This window comes from Schistocerca americana, chromosome 2, assembly GCF_021461395.2.
Source record: "Schistocerca americana isolate TAMUIC-IGC-003095 chromosome 2, iqSchAmer2.1, whole genome shotgun sequence".
Taxonomy (NCBI): domain Eukaryota; kingdom Metazoa; phylum Arthropoda; class Insecta; order Orthoptera; family Acrididae; genus Schistocerca; species Schistocerca americana.
In genome coordinates this window covers 206,313,370-206,330,616 of record NC_060120.1, presented here as the reverse complement: position 1 = coordinate 206,330,616, position 17,247 = coordinate 206,313,370, and the positions used below count along the sequence as shown (strand labels likewise).

At 43.5% G+C, this 17,247-nt stretch overlaps 1 protein-coding gene and 1 pseudogene across 1 annotated transcript in view; both read right to left on the bottom strand.

Moving 5' to 3' along the window:
* LOC124593885 (juvenile hormone acid O-methyltransferase-like) overlaps nucleotides 1–7,164 on the bottom strand; it is a 139,510-nt gene extending 132,346 nt beyond the window's left edge. Inside the window, exons 1-2 of the mRNA XM_047132231.1 lie at nucleotides 7,012–7,164; nucleotides 2,420–2,640 (exon numbers count right to left, since the gene is read on the bottom strand). Of these exons, the coding sequence (XP_046988187.1) occupies nucleotides 2,420–2,640; nucleotides 7,012–7,164 (374 nt within the window). The remainder of the gene's footprint in view (nucleotides 1–2,419; nucleotides 2,641–7,011) is intronic.
* A 4,251-nt stretch (nucleotides 7,165–11,415) lies between these two features.
* Nucleotides 11,416–11,533, bottom strand: LOC124597061 (annotated as a pseudogene).
* Nucleotides 11,534–17,247: the final 5,714 nt, after the last annotated feature.

Genomic DNA, 17,247 nt, shown 5'->3' with positions numbered 1-17,247 from the left:
ATGGAAGGGATACGTTTTCACGTCCAACAACTCTCCTAATATTATTTCATAACGATCATGTTGTCTTCATTTTCTTCAGCTATATCACACAGCTCGAATAGATGCCGATACTGTGGACGGCGGGGGGAGGTGGGGGAGAAGCCACAACGGGATATGCTGTTTTATTTTTAATGAAACCAGCAGCTTCTCCCCTGTACCCATCTATAGTGTCCTTTCCTTCTTTTTCCGTTGAGTTGAAAGCGTGAATGAGATTTTTTTCATGTCTCGTAGAGACCAGAGGAGTTTATTTCCTCCAGAGTAGTTTTGCAGTTTCTAGAGCTACACTACTCTCCCCGTAGTCTCTCGTTCAAAGATACCTTACAGAACAACCTGTAGCGAATGATGAACTTTTGTGGTTCTTTCTGCATATCCAGAAGGAACATATTCAGTAAATAGCACGCCTTTGCAGCTTTTATTTTTCTACCAGTTTGCTAGTCGAACATGTGCCGTCCCCTCTTCTCGTAAAAGGAAGTCGTTTCTAACGGGAGAGCAGAGGCGTGCTCCATCCTTTAAAATCTGTCTCCATCTAAAAATAAAAAATAAAATATTTTATAGTGAGCGGACGCTAAAAGTTTTCAAGAAGGGGTTGGATTGGCGATAGAAATTGTCACTGCTAACACGATTAATCGCGGCAGTATGCAGATTACTATGTGGAAAGTATAAGGTGGCAGTGTCCATCCGGTGTGAGTCAGGACAGCTCGGTGAAGGACAAAGCAAAACACCAGCTGAGGAGACGAAGGAACGCTCTATTTTTCTTTTTTTAGAATACCATATCTGGGTGCAGTACGCGAAAGAATTTGCAAACGTATGAGATGTAAAAACATTACTTCAACGTATTCTACATTTTCGGGCCGGCCGAAGTGGCCGTGCGGTTAAAGGCGCTGCAGTCTGGAACCGCAAGACCGCTACGGTCGCAGGTTCGAATCCTGCCTCGGGCATGGATGTTTGTGATGTCCTTAGGTTAGTTAGGTTTAACTAGTTCTAAGTTCTAGGGGATTAATGACCTCAGCAGTTGAGTCCCATAGTGCTCAGAACCATTTTCGGATACAAGCAAAAAACTCAGGCACAAGGAAAAAGCCGTGGGAAATAAACATAAAAAAGCGGGCGTATACTGCATTACATGCAATGACTGCCGTAAGAAATAAATAGGACAAACCGGTAGGCCATTACAGATTTCAGGAACACCTTATCTTAAATAACAACGCACTTAGCGAAGAGGGACACAGCATCACAAGCCGTTCAGAAATTTAAAAATATTCCAAAAGAAAGAAAAAAGCCTCATTTTGAATATGTTAGAAAGAAAACGCACAATTCACGTCGAATAATCAATTGGAATTAAAGCACCATATCATTCTTGCTAATTTTGACTGTTTGTACGATTAGGTGTTAGTACCTAATAAAATTGTGTATTATTCTCGTGTGTAAAGGTATCGACCTACCGCTCCTAGTCATCAGTACATGACGTCACACTGTCCATATAGGTAACTTCCGTTCCGCCAGCCAGCTAGTCTCTCTTCGTCGGTCGTGCTTTTGCTTTGTCCTGCTCTGCTGTCACACTGGTAAGACACTGCCACCTGACACTTTCCACACAGTAATCTGCGTAGTGTCGCGGCTAATCATGTTAGCAGTGACAATTTTTCAACGCCAATCCGGACTTATTTAAAAACTTTTAGCGTCCACTCACTATAAAATATTTTCTTCCGTCTTTTTTTATGCAGGCAAATTTTAAGGAACACAGCACGCAGTAGTACTGACGATATTCACAGAACAATTAATTTTAACTAGGAGCGACGGATATTCCTGAAATCTTTTTAAGTTGTGGCTATATTTTAGACATTCCTTTATTAATTTTAATATTCACAAAATTTGCTGATACTGTACTTTGCTTTTTAGAACGTATGTTGCACTTGACGATGCGGCTTTAGGCAGCGAAACCCACTGAGTTTTAATGAACAAGAATTTCACCTACTGTTAGCGGACTTCTTCCTAACGTCATACATTTCAACAGCTGCAGCTGCCCTGAACATAAAATAGTTTATTTCTATTTTGAACAGTGATCTTTACCTTTTGACTTGCCCTCGTAGTTACATGCTGCTCTGTGACTCCGTTTTAATACATAAGACATTCTTCTTGCAGTCTGACAACAAGCCTTACATAACCTAGTTTTATCAATAACAAAAGAGATAAATATGGATAAACTTAAAAAATTGTTGGAGAAAATGTATGATTGATTGTTATGGTATTTCTTACTGGTGGAAGTACCACAACAGCAATCCATAGCTGGAGTGATCGAGTGTAACCCCTCTTGTATTACAGTCGGAGAAGTAAGACAGGCGAGCTGTTGCACAGTAGTTGATAAGGCGACAAACTGAGCACACACCTGTTGTCGGGCACCCAATGCAGCAGCAGCAGACAGAACACCTTGCCGAAGGGCGCGTACTGCCACACGGCGGAGTTCACCAGGTCGGGCTGAACCACGTCCAGCTGCTCGTACGTGATGGTGCCCGGCAGCGCGTTGTGCTGCCTGCAGAACTCCAGCACCTTTGTGCTGATGTCGCAGGCCACCAGCTTCGTACCCGGTGGCAGCCGCGGAGCTAAAATCTGCCAGTGCAGAAATATGGTTTCTAATTTGCTCTTCTAAGCTACACAGCTGGTAAAGTTAATCGGCGCTTCCGTTTCTTCGAGGACACAAAGCGATAAACAGCGTGCTGAGTGCGACTTCCAGACTTGTCGAGGATTGAGAAAAGAGGGAATTGATAGAAGAGGCCACAGTTGTCGAATGGAGAGTACAGTTCAGATTCCAGATCGTCCAGTTCGTGTGCCGTGACCTGGTACATTAGGGTGGCTCGCCGCGATGTGCCATGGAACATAGCTCACCGGGCCAGCTAAAGCCTGAAAGATGTACAAAGCTGTCCGGAACAGTCTTAAAAGCTTGTAAGGGTGTTGCAGGGTAGGTTGCTCTGAGAAATAATTATTAATTGTTTCTAATTTTGTTATTATTGAAGTTAGCTAAACAAGCCGTTGAAAGACAGCACAGACGTAGCTTCTGCTCACCTTGCTTAAATTTATAACTTCCGGAAAAAGCACAGTTTAACAGGTGATGAGCATTTGAAGAAGTGCTAACTCACAGATGTCTGTGCATTACCGCACTTTTCCTCGTGGAAGTGCTTGAATTGCTAATTAAATCGGACTTGCCGTAACGTATGAATTTTGTTCTCAGCATTTATTTCTCAGTACAGCCTACCTTGCAACACCCCTACAAGCTTTTCAGACTGTTTCTGTCAACCCTGCGACAACTAACAGGCAGTTCAAGCGGCGCATCATCAAACGGTGTCTATTTGAAAACCCGCCCATATTTTGCGAACAACATCGGTTGTGTCCGGCTCCTGAGTACAAGGGATGTGCTTGTGGGGCCTATGCCCTCAGCAAGGGTTTAACGCGTGTGTGCGGAACATCGGATGTGTTTGAGCTGTATTCGTTTTCAGATTCGTGTGTCTTTGTGTCAGAACACTGTCCATAAACTGGCGAAAACACAATGTACGTACAATTCGTTCCTTTTTAGGGTTCCTTTCTTCAGTCGATAAAATGGAAGCCCTGTTGGATTACTTTTCTGTCTGTCTGTCTACCCTACTGTGAAAAACCATTTTTGTCAACAACGGGTAAACATATCAAGTTCCAGTTTATGTCACATACTAAGGTCTACCAAGTGCACATTTATGTCACATACTGAGGCCTACTGTCCCTTGACGGTGTAAAAAAGTGAAGCATCTAATGACAGAAAGGAGGCTTTCAGGACCGGATGACACACTCCTGTTAAATCCTTCGAGGTATAATGTTGTCGTCTTCTGTTCCTGACGTTCTACCCTGAGCTGGACGTCTTTAGAGGCGTTGCTCTTTCACGACTCAAGTCTCAACGGAGGAGCAACACCTCTGGAGATGTCCAGCCCAATTCTGGAGGGAACGCCAGGAGCAGAACAGTTTCGTGGATCACGACATTATACCCCGAAAGGTTTACCAGCAGCAATGAAGCTTCTAAGTCAGTGAAATCCAAAGTAGGACCATTTGTGTCAAACTTTTTGGCATTCGCACACTCATCCATCAAAACCTATACTTCTTTCCCGTTGACGTAGAATCATGAAATTTGGCAAGAAGCAAGATTTCACAGTACAAGAAAAGGAAACAATCAGTAAATTGTTAATTTGTTATTATATCACACGGAAAAAATGTCTTTTTCTCGCTTGCTATCTGACTCCAGACTTGAAATTAAAACATTCTCGAAGGTACTGGAATCCCTGGGACCAATACTTTGCCAGTATCAATGTTGATAACAGGCAGAAATCGCCGAGATTCTCGATTTCCAAGATGGATGAACTATCTGTATACAATATGGCTACGAAGTCCTTCACGACGTATTTGTTGAATAAAAATCTCTCGGTGTACATGCCGCGTCAGTTCAGGATAAAAATTAAGTTTGTATGGAACCCTCACAGCTTGAGTCCCGAACGCACAGGCCAATGTTTCGCTATACAGGATGTTAAAAAAATCGTACTATGCATTGCGAGGTTGCAGTATGGACTAAAACAAGAAAACAGTCCAATATACATGGGCTCCAAAAGGAATGCCTTAAGTTCTATGAGCATTTGTTCATATAGGCTCGTGTGAAAAAAATCTCTAATACTGAACAAGTGGTCACAGCTCTTAATGGATGCATTTTGGATCCCATGTTTACTGGATATTATTGTCTTGGTTTGGACCACACTATTACCACTCAAACTATGGGATAATTTTTTAACAGCTTGCATGAAGAATCCCTGCTTAATCGGGAGCACCATGTTTTTTCTTGCATTGGAAAAGGATACATTGATCTGTTAATGCACAATGGAAAATTCAAGATAGAACGTAACATTATTATGAAAAGGACAGTTGTTACTCACTATGTAGCGGAGATAGGCACAACAAAAAGACTGTCAGAAAACGTGCTTTCGACCAATAAGGCCATCATCGAAAATAGTCGGAAACTGTGATCATGTGTGCGTGAGTTGCGTTTGCGGGAGTGTGTGTGTGTGTGTGTGTGTGTGTGTTGATTTTCGACAAATGCCTTGTTAGCCGAAAGCTCACTTTCTGACAGTCTTTTTGTTGTGGCTGTCTGCGACTTAGCTCCGGTATACGGTGAGTAACAACTATCCTTTTCACAATATTGTTAATTATTATACGTATCTGAAGTTTGGTGCACCTGTTGCGTACGAGGAGGTACTGTAGCTCGGGATATGAACAAGGAATATGCAAGTAAAATAGAAACCCCACAGAATGTCTTAAATCTATTGTTGTACATAGGATGTTACATATCGCTTTCTTTATTAAAATTCATAAATGGGTGTGATAAATGAAAGCCCTTGTTGCTGGTGGTGATGAGTTCTCTGTGAGCGGAATGAACATTGACATGATCTGATTTACTCAATCTGTGCAGCGACGCGTTAAAGCTACCATTTACTCGTAATCTGGCATATAAAATTGTTTTTGAAGGAGAAGCTAATCAAATAGCTGTAATAGCGCCAGTGCACCACAGTCCACGGACAAGCAATTATATCGCGATTCCGATATGTCCTTAGGTAGTATTGTCACCATATTGCATTGTCATAAGGATTATCCACACCACATGTCGCTGCATCAAGAACTTCATGGCACCGTTTTCCATAACGGAGTAGTGTTTTGTAAGTGGCCACGTCAACAAATGCAACCGACCCCCAAGTTCTTTACCCATATACTATTTTCCAGTGAGTCTACATTCACAAACCATGGTTGCGTTACCGGGATAATATGCATTACTGGAGTGAAGACAATCCCCACTGGTTGCAGCAAGTTGACCATCAGCGTCCTCTGTCAGATAACGTATGGTGTGGAGTCATAGGGAACAATCTCATTAGTCCGTATCTTACCAACGGCATGTTGAAGGGGCGCAAACAGGAACTATCGGAAAAACTGTAAGACGTTGCCCCGGACGTCCAACAACGTATGTGATTTCAGTATGACGGATTCCCGGCACATTACGCAACTGAAACACCGGAGGTATTAACGTTGTTTACACTGTTCTGTGGATCAGGAGAAGTGGCCCTGTTAATTGGTCTGCTAGGTCGCCGGATTTCTTCCTGTGGGGATATTTAAAAGATAAATTGCATCAGCAAGTGCCAACAGGCCGTGAAGACATGGTCGACAGCATCGGAAACACCTATGCTGATAATCCTGCATCTATGCTTCTGTCCTCTTTACGGTCAGTTGAAAAGTGGATCACTAAGTGTACTGAAGTTGACGATACTACGTTTGAACACCTACTCGAATTGGAAAAGTAGAGTAGTGTTCACCACGAACCATGGCCACAGTATCACGTCAAGTAGTCCCCTGTTCGATGGGTTGGAGGACTACAGCGTTGCGAATGGGGTTTCCAATTAGAAGTTAGGAGACACTGGCCTGTCCTTACGTCGCAGCATGGAGGTGGGTTCCCAAATGCCACTGGATATTCAAGGACTTTTGAGTACCATGTTACAAATTGCGATAGTGCACCCATTTCTATTCCTCCGATTACAGCGCCACCTGTGGCGAAAGGAAGGAAATGCTTCAGACAAAAGTATACAGATTTTGCCATAAAATCGTAAACTGCAACAAAAACTGGGGGTTCCCACTGAAGATTTCAAAGTTGCCCTTACCAGTCATTGACAGGGTTGGGTGGCTGGTTGAGTGTGGCATCATTAGATGTCTCACTCCGAGACAAACAAATTGGAATTTGAACATTTTTTGGTCCGATGTGTAGTTTCGAGATGCTTCAGTGTCTTCTGTTAAAATGAACACTCTGTATACCTCCTTATCTCGGTGGTCCTAGGTATCCAGGAGCGACGATACTTTACAGCACACAAGAGAGTTGCTTAGTCATCGATTGCTCTGATGGAGTAGTAACGTGACTGAAAGTGAAGAACCCACCTTCCTGGCACCGTCACCGGGCCCGCAGCCAATGTCGAGCACCGGCAGCGGCTGCCTCGGCCACGTGAGGACCGGCCACAGCTCGTCAACCCGTTTGGCGGCCAGCAGCGTGAGGGGAGCACACCCGAGGTTGTACAAGTCCGGCTTATCCATGCTGGTGTACACTTCTTGCTCAGCCAAGTTGGTTAGAATTCTGTACCGATCACAGCCAGGAACAAGATGCTGATGCCTGGAAGAAAGATGTTTTTAGGGAAATCTCCCTCCACGTCAGATACAGTTTAATGGGAAGGTGGACGTTAACCGTTTGCCGTTAGAGACGGAATACTAGTCAGTTTCCTGGAAGACGAAGGAAACTGACCACTGCTTCCCACTTACTTATGCGTTAATGAAATTTGTGGTAAATAATATATCTCATTTTCAAGTCAACAGTTCAGTCCATGGAAACAGTTTTTAAGTATCTTCAAAAAAATTTAAAGTCACCTACTTCGGTCCACAAACACACATTAACAAGAAATTTCCAGCAGCCATAACGACTTCAGTTAGTAATAAAGTTCAGTTTAAGAGGATCCTAAGGGATTTATCGGTGGTCCACACCTACTTCATTCCTGAATTTCTTACTACGAGGGCTGAACGAAAAGAATGCCTTCACCTTCGTTAATTGGGTTTGGATGGGAATATTTTAGTGAATCAAACGCAGAAATAATCCTTAGAATATGATCTTTTATTACCAATATTCACTTTTCCACATAATCACCAGCCAATTGGATACATTTCTGCCAACGATTAACAAGTTTTCTGAAGCCGTCACGGAAGAAGGTGACATTCATTTTCTGCAACAACAGTCTCACAGTTCTCTCAACGTCTTCATCAGAAGCATAATGATGTCTCCGCAGATCGTCTTTCATTATCGGGAACGGATGGAAGTCAGACGGTGCTAAATCTGGACTGTATGGAGGGTGCCGTACGGCGCTGAGATTCAGTCTCTGAAGTTCTGCTGTGATGGCACTTAAGTGTGCGGTTTGGCATTGTCATGCTGCAGGAAAACATTACCCTTTTCCTTTAGAGCCCTTGCTAGCCGTCATTTCAGAGTTCGCAGCGTTGTGATGTAACGCTCTGAATTTATTGTTGTTCCACGATCAAGGAAATCAACATTGATAACACCGTCTGCGTCCCAGAACACTTTGGCCGTGATTTTTCAAGCTGAGGGCTGCGTCTTGAATTTCTTTTCCTGGGGCGACTCTTTGCGTTTCGTTTCCGGGTCGTAATGGTGTACCCACGTTTCGTCTCCTGTCACAATTGAATGGAGAAAAGCGTCACCTTCATTCTTGTAACGCGAGAGGAGTTCCTGGGAAATTTCAAGTATGTGTGCTTTTATTGCAGGTGTCAGCATCAATGTAACCCACATGTTCTTGTGAAATGCCGATTGTGCTTTAATTTCTCTCTGAGTGATACGATGATCGTCCTGAATCAGTCTGTCAACATTTTGCTTGTGAAACTCGGTGGTTGCTGTCACAGCAAGTCCAACACTTTGTTTGTCACGCAGGTCAGATGTTCCAACCTCACATCAACACAATCACCATAAACTGCTTTCATTCTCTGATGAATCTCCTTTTGGGTGACATCTTCAGCTGTCAAGAATTCAGTGACTGCACTTTGATTAAATTGCATTGACTGACCGTCTCCGCAAGGTTCCATACTTTACACTGTAACAACACAACCGTTCAATGCCAAGGCTTCCCGCCAACTGGAGCTGTAGAGAAGAGGTTACGGAACAAGTCAGTACCTGCCGCATAGCAATGTTGCCAACTGTTGAAGAGTTACGAAGGTGGAGGCATTACTTTTCAGTCACCCTCCTAGAACCGTTTGATGTGCACTTTTCATACATTAGTAATAGCAAATAACACGAGTGTTTCGTAAAATAAGACTTCTGCACGTCTTCAGGCCAGTAATGTGATTAGCGTAAGTGTTGTAAACTGATTTTGTCTTTGGTGATGCACGGTTAGAACAGCCTGAAAATTATAATATACACCTCAGTGTACTGAACGAGTACGTTTACATGTTTCTTGGCAAGTTGATTAGTAATTGCAAACAGGTTACAGTACCAGTTGCTGTTTTCCTTTTTCAACACCACGACTGGTCAGCGTCAACGAATCTCCACGGCGCTGCATTCATAATCACATGGAAAACGTCCCTGCTGGATGAAACCGGTTCTAGCATTAGAAAACAAAGCTGCAACTGATGCCGTGGTTTGTTTGCCGTTCATATTCACTTGGAAAACGTCCCTGCTGGATGAAACCGGTTCTAGCATTAGAAAACAAAGTAGCAACTGATGCCGTGGTTTGTTTGCAATTGACTACAACACTTGCGGGTAACGTGAAGAATCATGTTAACATGTAATCCTTAACTGCACACAATTTAACTTCCAACGTTCTTTTCCTGTGTTCTTCTATGATTATCTATACGATAACTGTAATCATGCGACCGTGCACACCGTTGTGCCTTCTAGCAGATGCGAGTTTGTCTCTTTGTTAAACAGTAGTATCATACAAGCACAATGATTTTTATGACATGGTACATGTTTGTACTACATTTGACGAGTTATTCACTGTAACGAAATTTTGATGCTATGCTCCCTGTCATTTTCTTTTCTTTTTATATGCTAAATATTGTAAGTAGGTAGAACTTTTAGAGTACAATATTTTTTCTGTTTATTTTAAATATGAAAATCATGAGTTAGCAATCGAAACAGAGCACCTTTTTTATAAACGTGAAAATCTAGACAAATTTTATATTGAAAATTAAGATAGAGTACTCCACAAACTTGATCATGTCATGTCTCATAAAAATGGGGTTAATGCTCCATCGAGGGTTCCACTCTAAACGGCACCAAGCGTCTGGCCATTCGTTATCTGGTGGTGGGGAGAGCCTGCATCTGTTAGTGTCAGTTCTAAGTGGGATGTAAGTTGCTCCTGCATAGACACATACGAGGGTTAGACCTTAAACAGTGGCAACTATTTATTCACAACCGATACAAAAGAGTTACATGTTTGCACCTATTACTGTCGCTCAAAGTAGTCACCAGCGTTGTGTAGAACCGGTTGCCAGCGATGTGGAAGGCGTAGTATACCGTTAGCAGAACCTTTTCTGTTGAGGGTGCGAATGGAGCGGTCTAAAGTTACGGTGACTCTCGTGTACGAGTGTGATGGTGTTATCCTAACGCATTACGTTCCTCCACGGTAGACCGTCAGTGCACAGTATTACTTTTAGTTTCGGAGCATCAGCTGCGACCAGCTTTGTGAAAGAAGCGGCGACACTTTCTGCGCAACCCAACCTTCATTTTGCACGACAATGCACGGACGCATACAGCGCAATCTGTGGCTGCTCTGTTTGGTCGGTGGGATTGGGAAGTACTGTACCATCCACCATACTCCCCGGACTTAAGTTCTTGTGACTTTGATTTGATTCCGAAGATGAAAGAACCACTTCGTGGCATTCGGTTCAGAACTGTTCCAGAGATTCGACAGGCAGTAGACCGCTCCATTCGCACCATCAACAGAACAGGCTCTGCTAACGGTATACTACGTCTTCCTCACCGCTGGCAACGGGCTCTACACACCACTGGTGACTACTTTGAACGACAGTAACAGGTGCAAACATGTAAGTATTTTGTATCGGTTGTGAATAAATAGTTGCCACTATTTATGTTCCAACCTTTGCATAATCTGTGGTCGTTCTTTGTGACTGCCGGAAGAGAAAGCTTTTGATTGTTTCTTAAATAAAAATTTAAAATAAACCGACGGGTTAAATGAATAACGCAGTTCACGCCAATGTGTATTGTGACCCACCATTTACTTTGGCAAATCTGTTATAAGAACATGATGCCGCGTTATCTTTGCGTCCACTATGCTCCACGTTTACCAGAAGAAAACTGACATCTGTCCCCCACTTTTCTTCATGTGGCTGGAGAAGATGAGACAACGTCAGAAATTAAATCGGTGACTTAAGTGTGTAAGTGAAGGATACTTGACGAGAAAATATAAAGATAAAAACGCTACATAAAAGCACGAACCTTAACGGAAAGTGTTTTATCGCATCCGGGGGAGTTATATGGTACAATAGCTGTAAGAGAACAATGCATCATTAGGCTGGTGATAGAAAATCAGGCGACTACAAATCTATGTAAAAATTAAACTAAACTCCTCCCGAACAGGCCATGAAGGCCCAACGGTACCGACAGGCCGTCGTGTCATCCTTAGCCCACAGGCGTCACTGGATGCGGATGTGGAGGGGCATGTGGTCAGAACACAGTTCTCGCGGCCGTATGTCAGTTTCCGAGACCGAAGCCACTACTTCTCAATCAAGTAGCTCCTCAGTTTACCTCACAAGGGCTGAGTGCACCCTGCTTGCCAACAGCGCTCAGCAGAACGGATGGTCACCCATCCAAGTGCTAGCCCAGCCCGACAGCGCTTAACTTCGGCGATCTGACGGGAACCGGTGTTACCACTGCGGCAAGGCTGTCAGCACAAATCTATGTAGCCAACACAAATTCCTTTCTGTTAATACTCTTGAAGTTTGTCAATGAAACTGTGCTGAGTTGTTGATCGCATTGTCCGACGTTTCGGCCGCTATTGCAAACGGCCTTCCTCAGGGCTTCGTGCTGAGCTACACTGCCGAGTGAGAGAGAGACCTTAGATAGCGGACAGCGCGCGAAAAGCGACTCACACAAGATAGCGGGGCACTGTGCTGGGGCACGCCGCTGCCCGGACCCGACAACGAATAAGCAGTGCTACGTCACAGCTAGCGTCCGTTTCTGATTCGCATGTTTCCGCCAGTGGCAAGAAGTAGTCTCAACACCAATGAGATACGTCTTTACCCACCAATTACAAAGAATAATATAAAGACCAGTAACGAACGCCTAACGCTTCTGCTATCCTCAAGCGCCCCATCAAATTACGTGTAGCAGCTTCCTCTGCTGCTATATAAGGTCTACAGTCTCTCTCATTCAACAATCTAGCTCAGTACAAAGCCCTGAGGATGATCGTTTGCAGTAGTGGCCGAAACGTCGGACAGTTCTATGTATTGACAATGCTGTCGACAGCGCAAGAGAATTTTGTTGAGTGCGACAGCGGGCGGAGAAGCCTACGCTTACACTATCGAACATTTTTTAAAAATTTTATTGAAGTTTTCACACGCTACTGCGTGCTCCTGGCACATATAGTGAGTCTAGGCTGTCAACTCAGCACCCAGTGTATCTTTTGTAGCAGCTAAAGTCTGTAGACGGACTCGAGAGTCCCTACACAGTGTACTCACCACTGTCACATTATGCATCCTGGGGTGATAAAGATCATAACAAATCAAAGGTAAATTACAAACTGAGTGCAACTTTTGAGTGTCGTTAACTCGCGACAGTAAATAGCGCTGCCTGTTCGTTAAACCACTAATAAATTCATTTCCCGAGGGTTGCCACTCATGAAAAGTTACGAAGTTCTAACCAGCAATTACTATTTAATAATAGCACAAGTTCTCATAACAGGAGGGAGGAAAGTAAAACTCATTAAATATTTTCGGTGACTGAACTAGGACACTGAAAAATTTACAAGCGTTGAGAGCACACAAATATAAGACGGGATGGTGCGAACCGACATGGATCCTACACAGTTCGTGGTCCCAAACCGCAAGATCCTCTGCATTTTCTTTTTAACATCGCAAAGGGTGGAGCCCGTCCTCGCTCACAAAGACGTCTCCTCCATATTTGTTAATTACTGACAGAGGACTTCACGGAATGTGGGTCTGTGACGTTACCCGTACATCTACTGTTGGTAAGTCCGCCACTCGTACCTGAGTCGTCAGCCCGACAGAATGTCAATCCTAAGGGCGCGGGTTCGATTCCCGGCTTGGTCGGAGATTTTCTCCGCTCAGGGACTAGGTGTTGTGTTGTCCTAATCATCATCATTTCATCCCCATCGACGCTCAAGTCTCCGAAGTGGCGTCAAATCGAAAGACTTGCACCCGGCGAACAGTCTACCCGACGGGAGGCCCTAATCAGACGAGATTTATTTATTTTACTGTAGGTAGGATTACCCACCAACACGGTGGCATCGAGGAGATAGATGGTGGACGTAAAACGAGCCAAGGGCAGTAGTTTCAAGGGCTGAGGGGAAAATGTGCCAACGCAAGCGCCAAGGGAAAAAAACTTCTGCGACTGTTTGGTCGGGTAGTAAGATCAGTAACGAATTGCTTGCTATCAGTGACAGAGCATGTGAAGATAGGGTGGCTGTTAGTTTTGGGTCTCGTGCAATGCCCGGTACTGTTGTCATAGCTTTGGTCGACATAAGAAATGTTCGAGAAGGGGTACCGCTGGGCTGGGCACCTGCGAGGTATCCTGGGCCAACTGCAGTGTCTGGCCCTTTGACAGGCCAAGACTCGTATAAGTGGTCGATTGGTCGTAAATCGATTACGGTATAAGGGCTTTAGCTAGGTTTGTTTGCTTTTAGTGTGCAGTTCCGCTTCCCTGCGTTGCCGATTGGTCGACTATTTTACACCTCGTGGTGACCGTCAATTTTGTTGTGCCACAGGGGTTCGCCAGTATTTGTCATGTTTGTGTGTTCGTGTTATACATAGGCGGTTAATTGTGCCCAGGTAGTAGTGTTCCACTGCAGCCTCTGGTAGCCGCGAGCTGTACTTACGGTAATGACTAGTTGTTGCACTCCAAATTATATACCTTTACACAAACTGATCAAACATATCCAGACAGCTATTAGTGGACACTAACTTGGGCTGTGTCCACTATTCGCCCTCATGGCGGCTTGTAATCCACTGGTGATATTTTCACTGAGGTGTCTGAATGTCTGGGGAGAAATGGCAGTCTGTTATTCCTCAAGATCGGGAAACCGGAGAAGGAAGTTAGAAGCTGGCGTGTGGGGCGAAGCCGATGAACAAACTCACCCCGAAGATATTCCACAGTGCTCAGGTCAGGACCCAGGGGAGACCAGCCAGTTGTCAGGAATGTTATTGTCCACAAACCACTGCCTAATAGATCCTGCTTTATTTTTGGTTAGATTGTCTTGCTGATCGAGACTATGGTCTCAAGCGCAACCATGAAAAACATCCTCATGCCATTATACCACTTCCTCCTAACTTAAAAGCTCTTCAACAAATTTCCACGCCAAGCCAGGTGCTTCCTTCGCAGCTCTTCAACAATAAATAAATAAATAAATCTTTACATTACATACGATGGCAGGCAATTTTCTATGGGCGTTTGCCAAACCCAAACCTTTCCATCGGACTACCATAGGGTATAGCATGATTCATTGCTCCAAGTCACTCACTTAGCGTAAACCACTGTCCATCCCTCTCAAGAGGTACTCAACATTGACTACATGAATTTGTGGTTCATGTGGATCTGCGAGACCATTTTCCCCAAATCCTTTTAAACTAATTGTGCTAGGTGGTCTGCTGCTAGCATTTTGTAATTCAGGAGTGATTCCTTCTGCTGATTTCATACAATTTTCTACAACGACTCAAGGTAATGCTTCTCCGTCAGTACATTAGGCTTGCATGGTCGTGGTTTAGCTGTGAATGTTGCATTGTATTTCCATTTTTCAGTCGCAGTACCAGCAGTCCTCTTGTACAGCTCTATAAGAGTTGAAAAGTACGTGACTCATTTGTTTCTCAGTCGACATCCAACGTCACTGAGTTCTCTTGTCTGATCCATTCTGCTGTTATTGAACCTCTGCTGACAACACAATACTCACCACCTGCATTTATACTAGGAGGTACGCTTCTCGTGATATTTGGTGATCCGTTCCACATCACATATGGGTGTCCATATGCTTTTGACCAAATAATGTGCATAGGGCAAATAAAATTACATATGCAGATGCACATTTTCGAGCTGATTAAATGAACCATAGCAGGAGGCTGTACGTTGAATAATTCGTTCCTAACTAAAAAATGACTACTATAATATCGCAATTTCAGTATATAACCAGCAGGGCCAATAAAACTAGCACATCACCCTTATGTAAAGTTAGCTGCTATTTCCGCTGGTACAATCCGCTTTGTAGTACTCTCAACACAACTTCAATCACGGCCGATTTTGATATTCAGCACATTCGCCCTAGCAATAGCAATGCATTTTCAACAACGGGTATTACCAATTTGTGGAGGGAGATACTTATGCCCATCCTAGAAAAAAAAATTAATTCGTTAACTGTTGTTGACTCATATTAGCAACATAATTTTTAAACGGGTACTGGGATGTAACTACGCTCTAGAACCTTTTAGCACACACTTAGCAATATCAGTAAACTTTCAATAAAGCTTACAACTAAAGGGTGGTCGGCTACTTTATGAACTCCACAAAAAATTTTAAAAATTTATGTTTCATTATTATTGACATATTCACAACATACTTTTTAAAGAGATATTAATATGTACATATGGTCGTGAAGCTGGAAATACTGAATATGACTTTCATTGTGAAACGTTACATCTGCTACTACAACAGTTTCTTGGGCTATGTTTAACTTAAAGATTTGAAAGAAATACGGAATCTGGTATATGGTTACATTAGAAACGATGAATATTTTATGCAAAATTTTAGAATGTAAATTACCTGACTACATTACAATATTTTCAGAAGATGGGTACAAATTATCGCCTCAAACCCCCTTGGTACTGCAAAGGTTAATCGCCCAGAAAAAACGAAAATAGGGGCAAAAAATGTACATTGATGAGATTTGACTTAATCACGAAAGCAAACAAACTGTGGTCTCTGCCTCCTGTTTTCCAACACCGAAACTAACTTTATTGTGTGTTATTTCTCCTTGTCATTCCACAGCACCCTTAAACACAATAGTATGAGTCCCTTCATAGGGAGCATCGAAAGCTGTCACTCGAGAGAGAAGTGTAGAAGCTAACCTCCTCGCTCTTACCCCCTTCTCCACCTGTTCTTCACACTTACCATTTGGTGGCTTCTGTGAAGTTTGGAAAGAAGTGTGAGATGAGGTACTGGCAAAAGTAAAACTGTGGAGACTGATCGTGAATTGTGCTTGGGTAGCTTAGTAGGTAGAGCAATTGCCCACGAAAGGCAAAGGAACTGGGTTCCAGTCCCGGTGAGATGCACGGTTTTCATCAGCCAGGAAGTTTCGTGTAAGTGTACACTCCCCTGCAGAGCGAAAATCCATCTGGAAACATTCCCCCAAGTCTGTCAGTCTAAGACAACACGTCCTTCAGTTCTTAAAATCAGTGTTTTATTTTAGCCATGAACGAGAAAGACGGTGAGTATCGGCTCCAATGGCAGAAATAAAGCATTTTGCTCTGCATCACACTTCTTACATTTAGTTTCAAAACTTGATAGAGTTAGGGTCGCACACGTTCTATACAGGGTGTTACAAAAAGGTACGGCCAAACTTTCAGGAAACATTCCTCACACACAAAGAAAGAAAATATGTTATGTGGACATGTGTCCGGTAACGCTTAATTTCCATGTTAGAGCTGATTTTAGTTTCGTCAGTATGTGATCAAATTGTAAATTTTCACAATCAACATGTGTGGGCTGACGAGAATCTGCACGCAATTGTGCAATCACGTCATCAATACAGATTTTCTGTGAACGTTTGAGCAGGCATTGTTGGTGATGTCTTGATTTGGCCTCATGTTCTTCCACCTACGCTCAATGATTTCATACAGGATACTTTACCTGTGCTGCTAGAACATGTGCCTTTAGAAGTACGACACAACATGTGGTTCATGCACGATGGAGCTGCTGCACATTTCAGTCGAAGTGTTCGTACGCTTCTCAACAACAGATTCTGTGACCGATGAATTGGTAGAGGCGCACCAATTCCATGGCCTCCACGCTCTCCTGACCTCAACCCTCTTGACTTTCATTTATGAGGGCATTTGAATGCTCTTGTCTACGCAACCCCGGTACAAATGTAGAGACTGTTCGTGCTCGTATTGTGGACGGCTGTGATACAATACGCCATTCTCCAGGGCTGCATCAGCGCATCAGGGATTCCTTGCGACGGAGGGTGGATGCATGTATCCTCGCTAACGGAGGACATTTTTAACATTTCCCGTAACAAAGTGTTTGAAGTCACGCTGGCACGTTCTGTTGCTGTGTGTTTCCATTCCATGATTAATGTGATTTGAAGAGAAGTAATAAAATGAGCTCTAACATGGAAAGTAAGCGTTTCCGGACACATGTCCACGTAACATATTTTCTTTCTT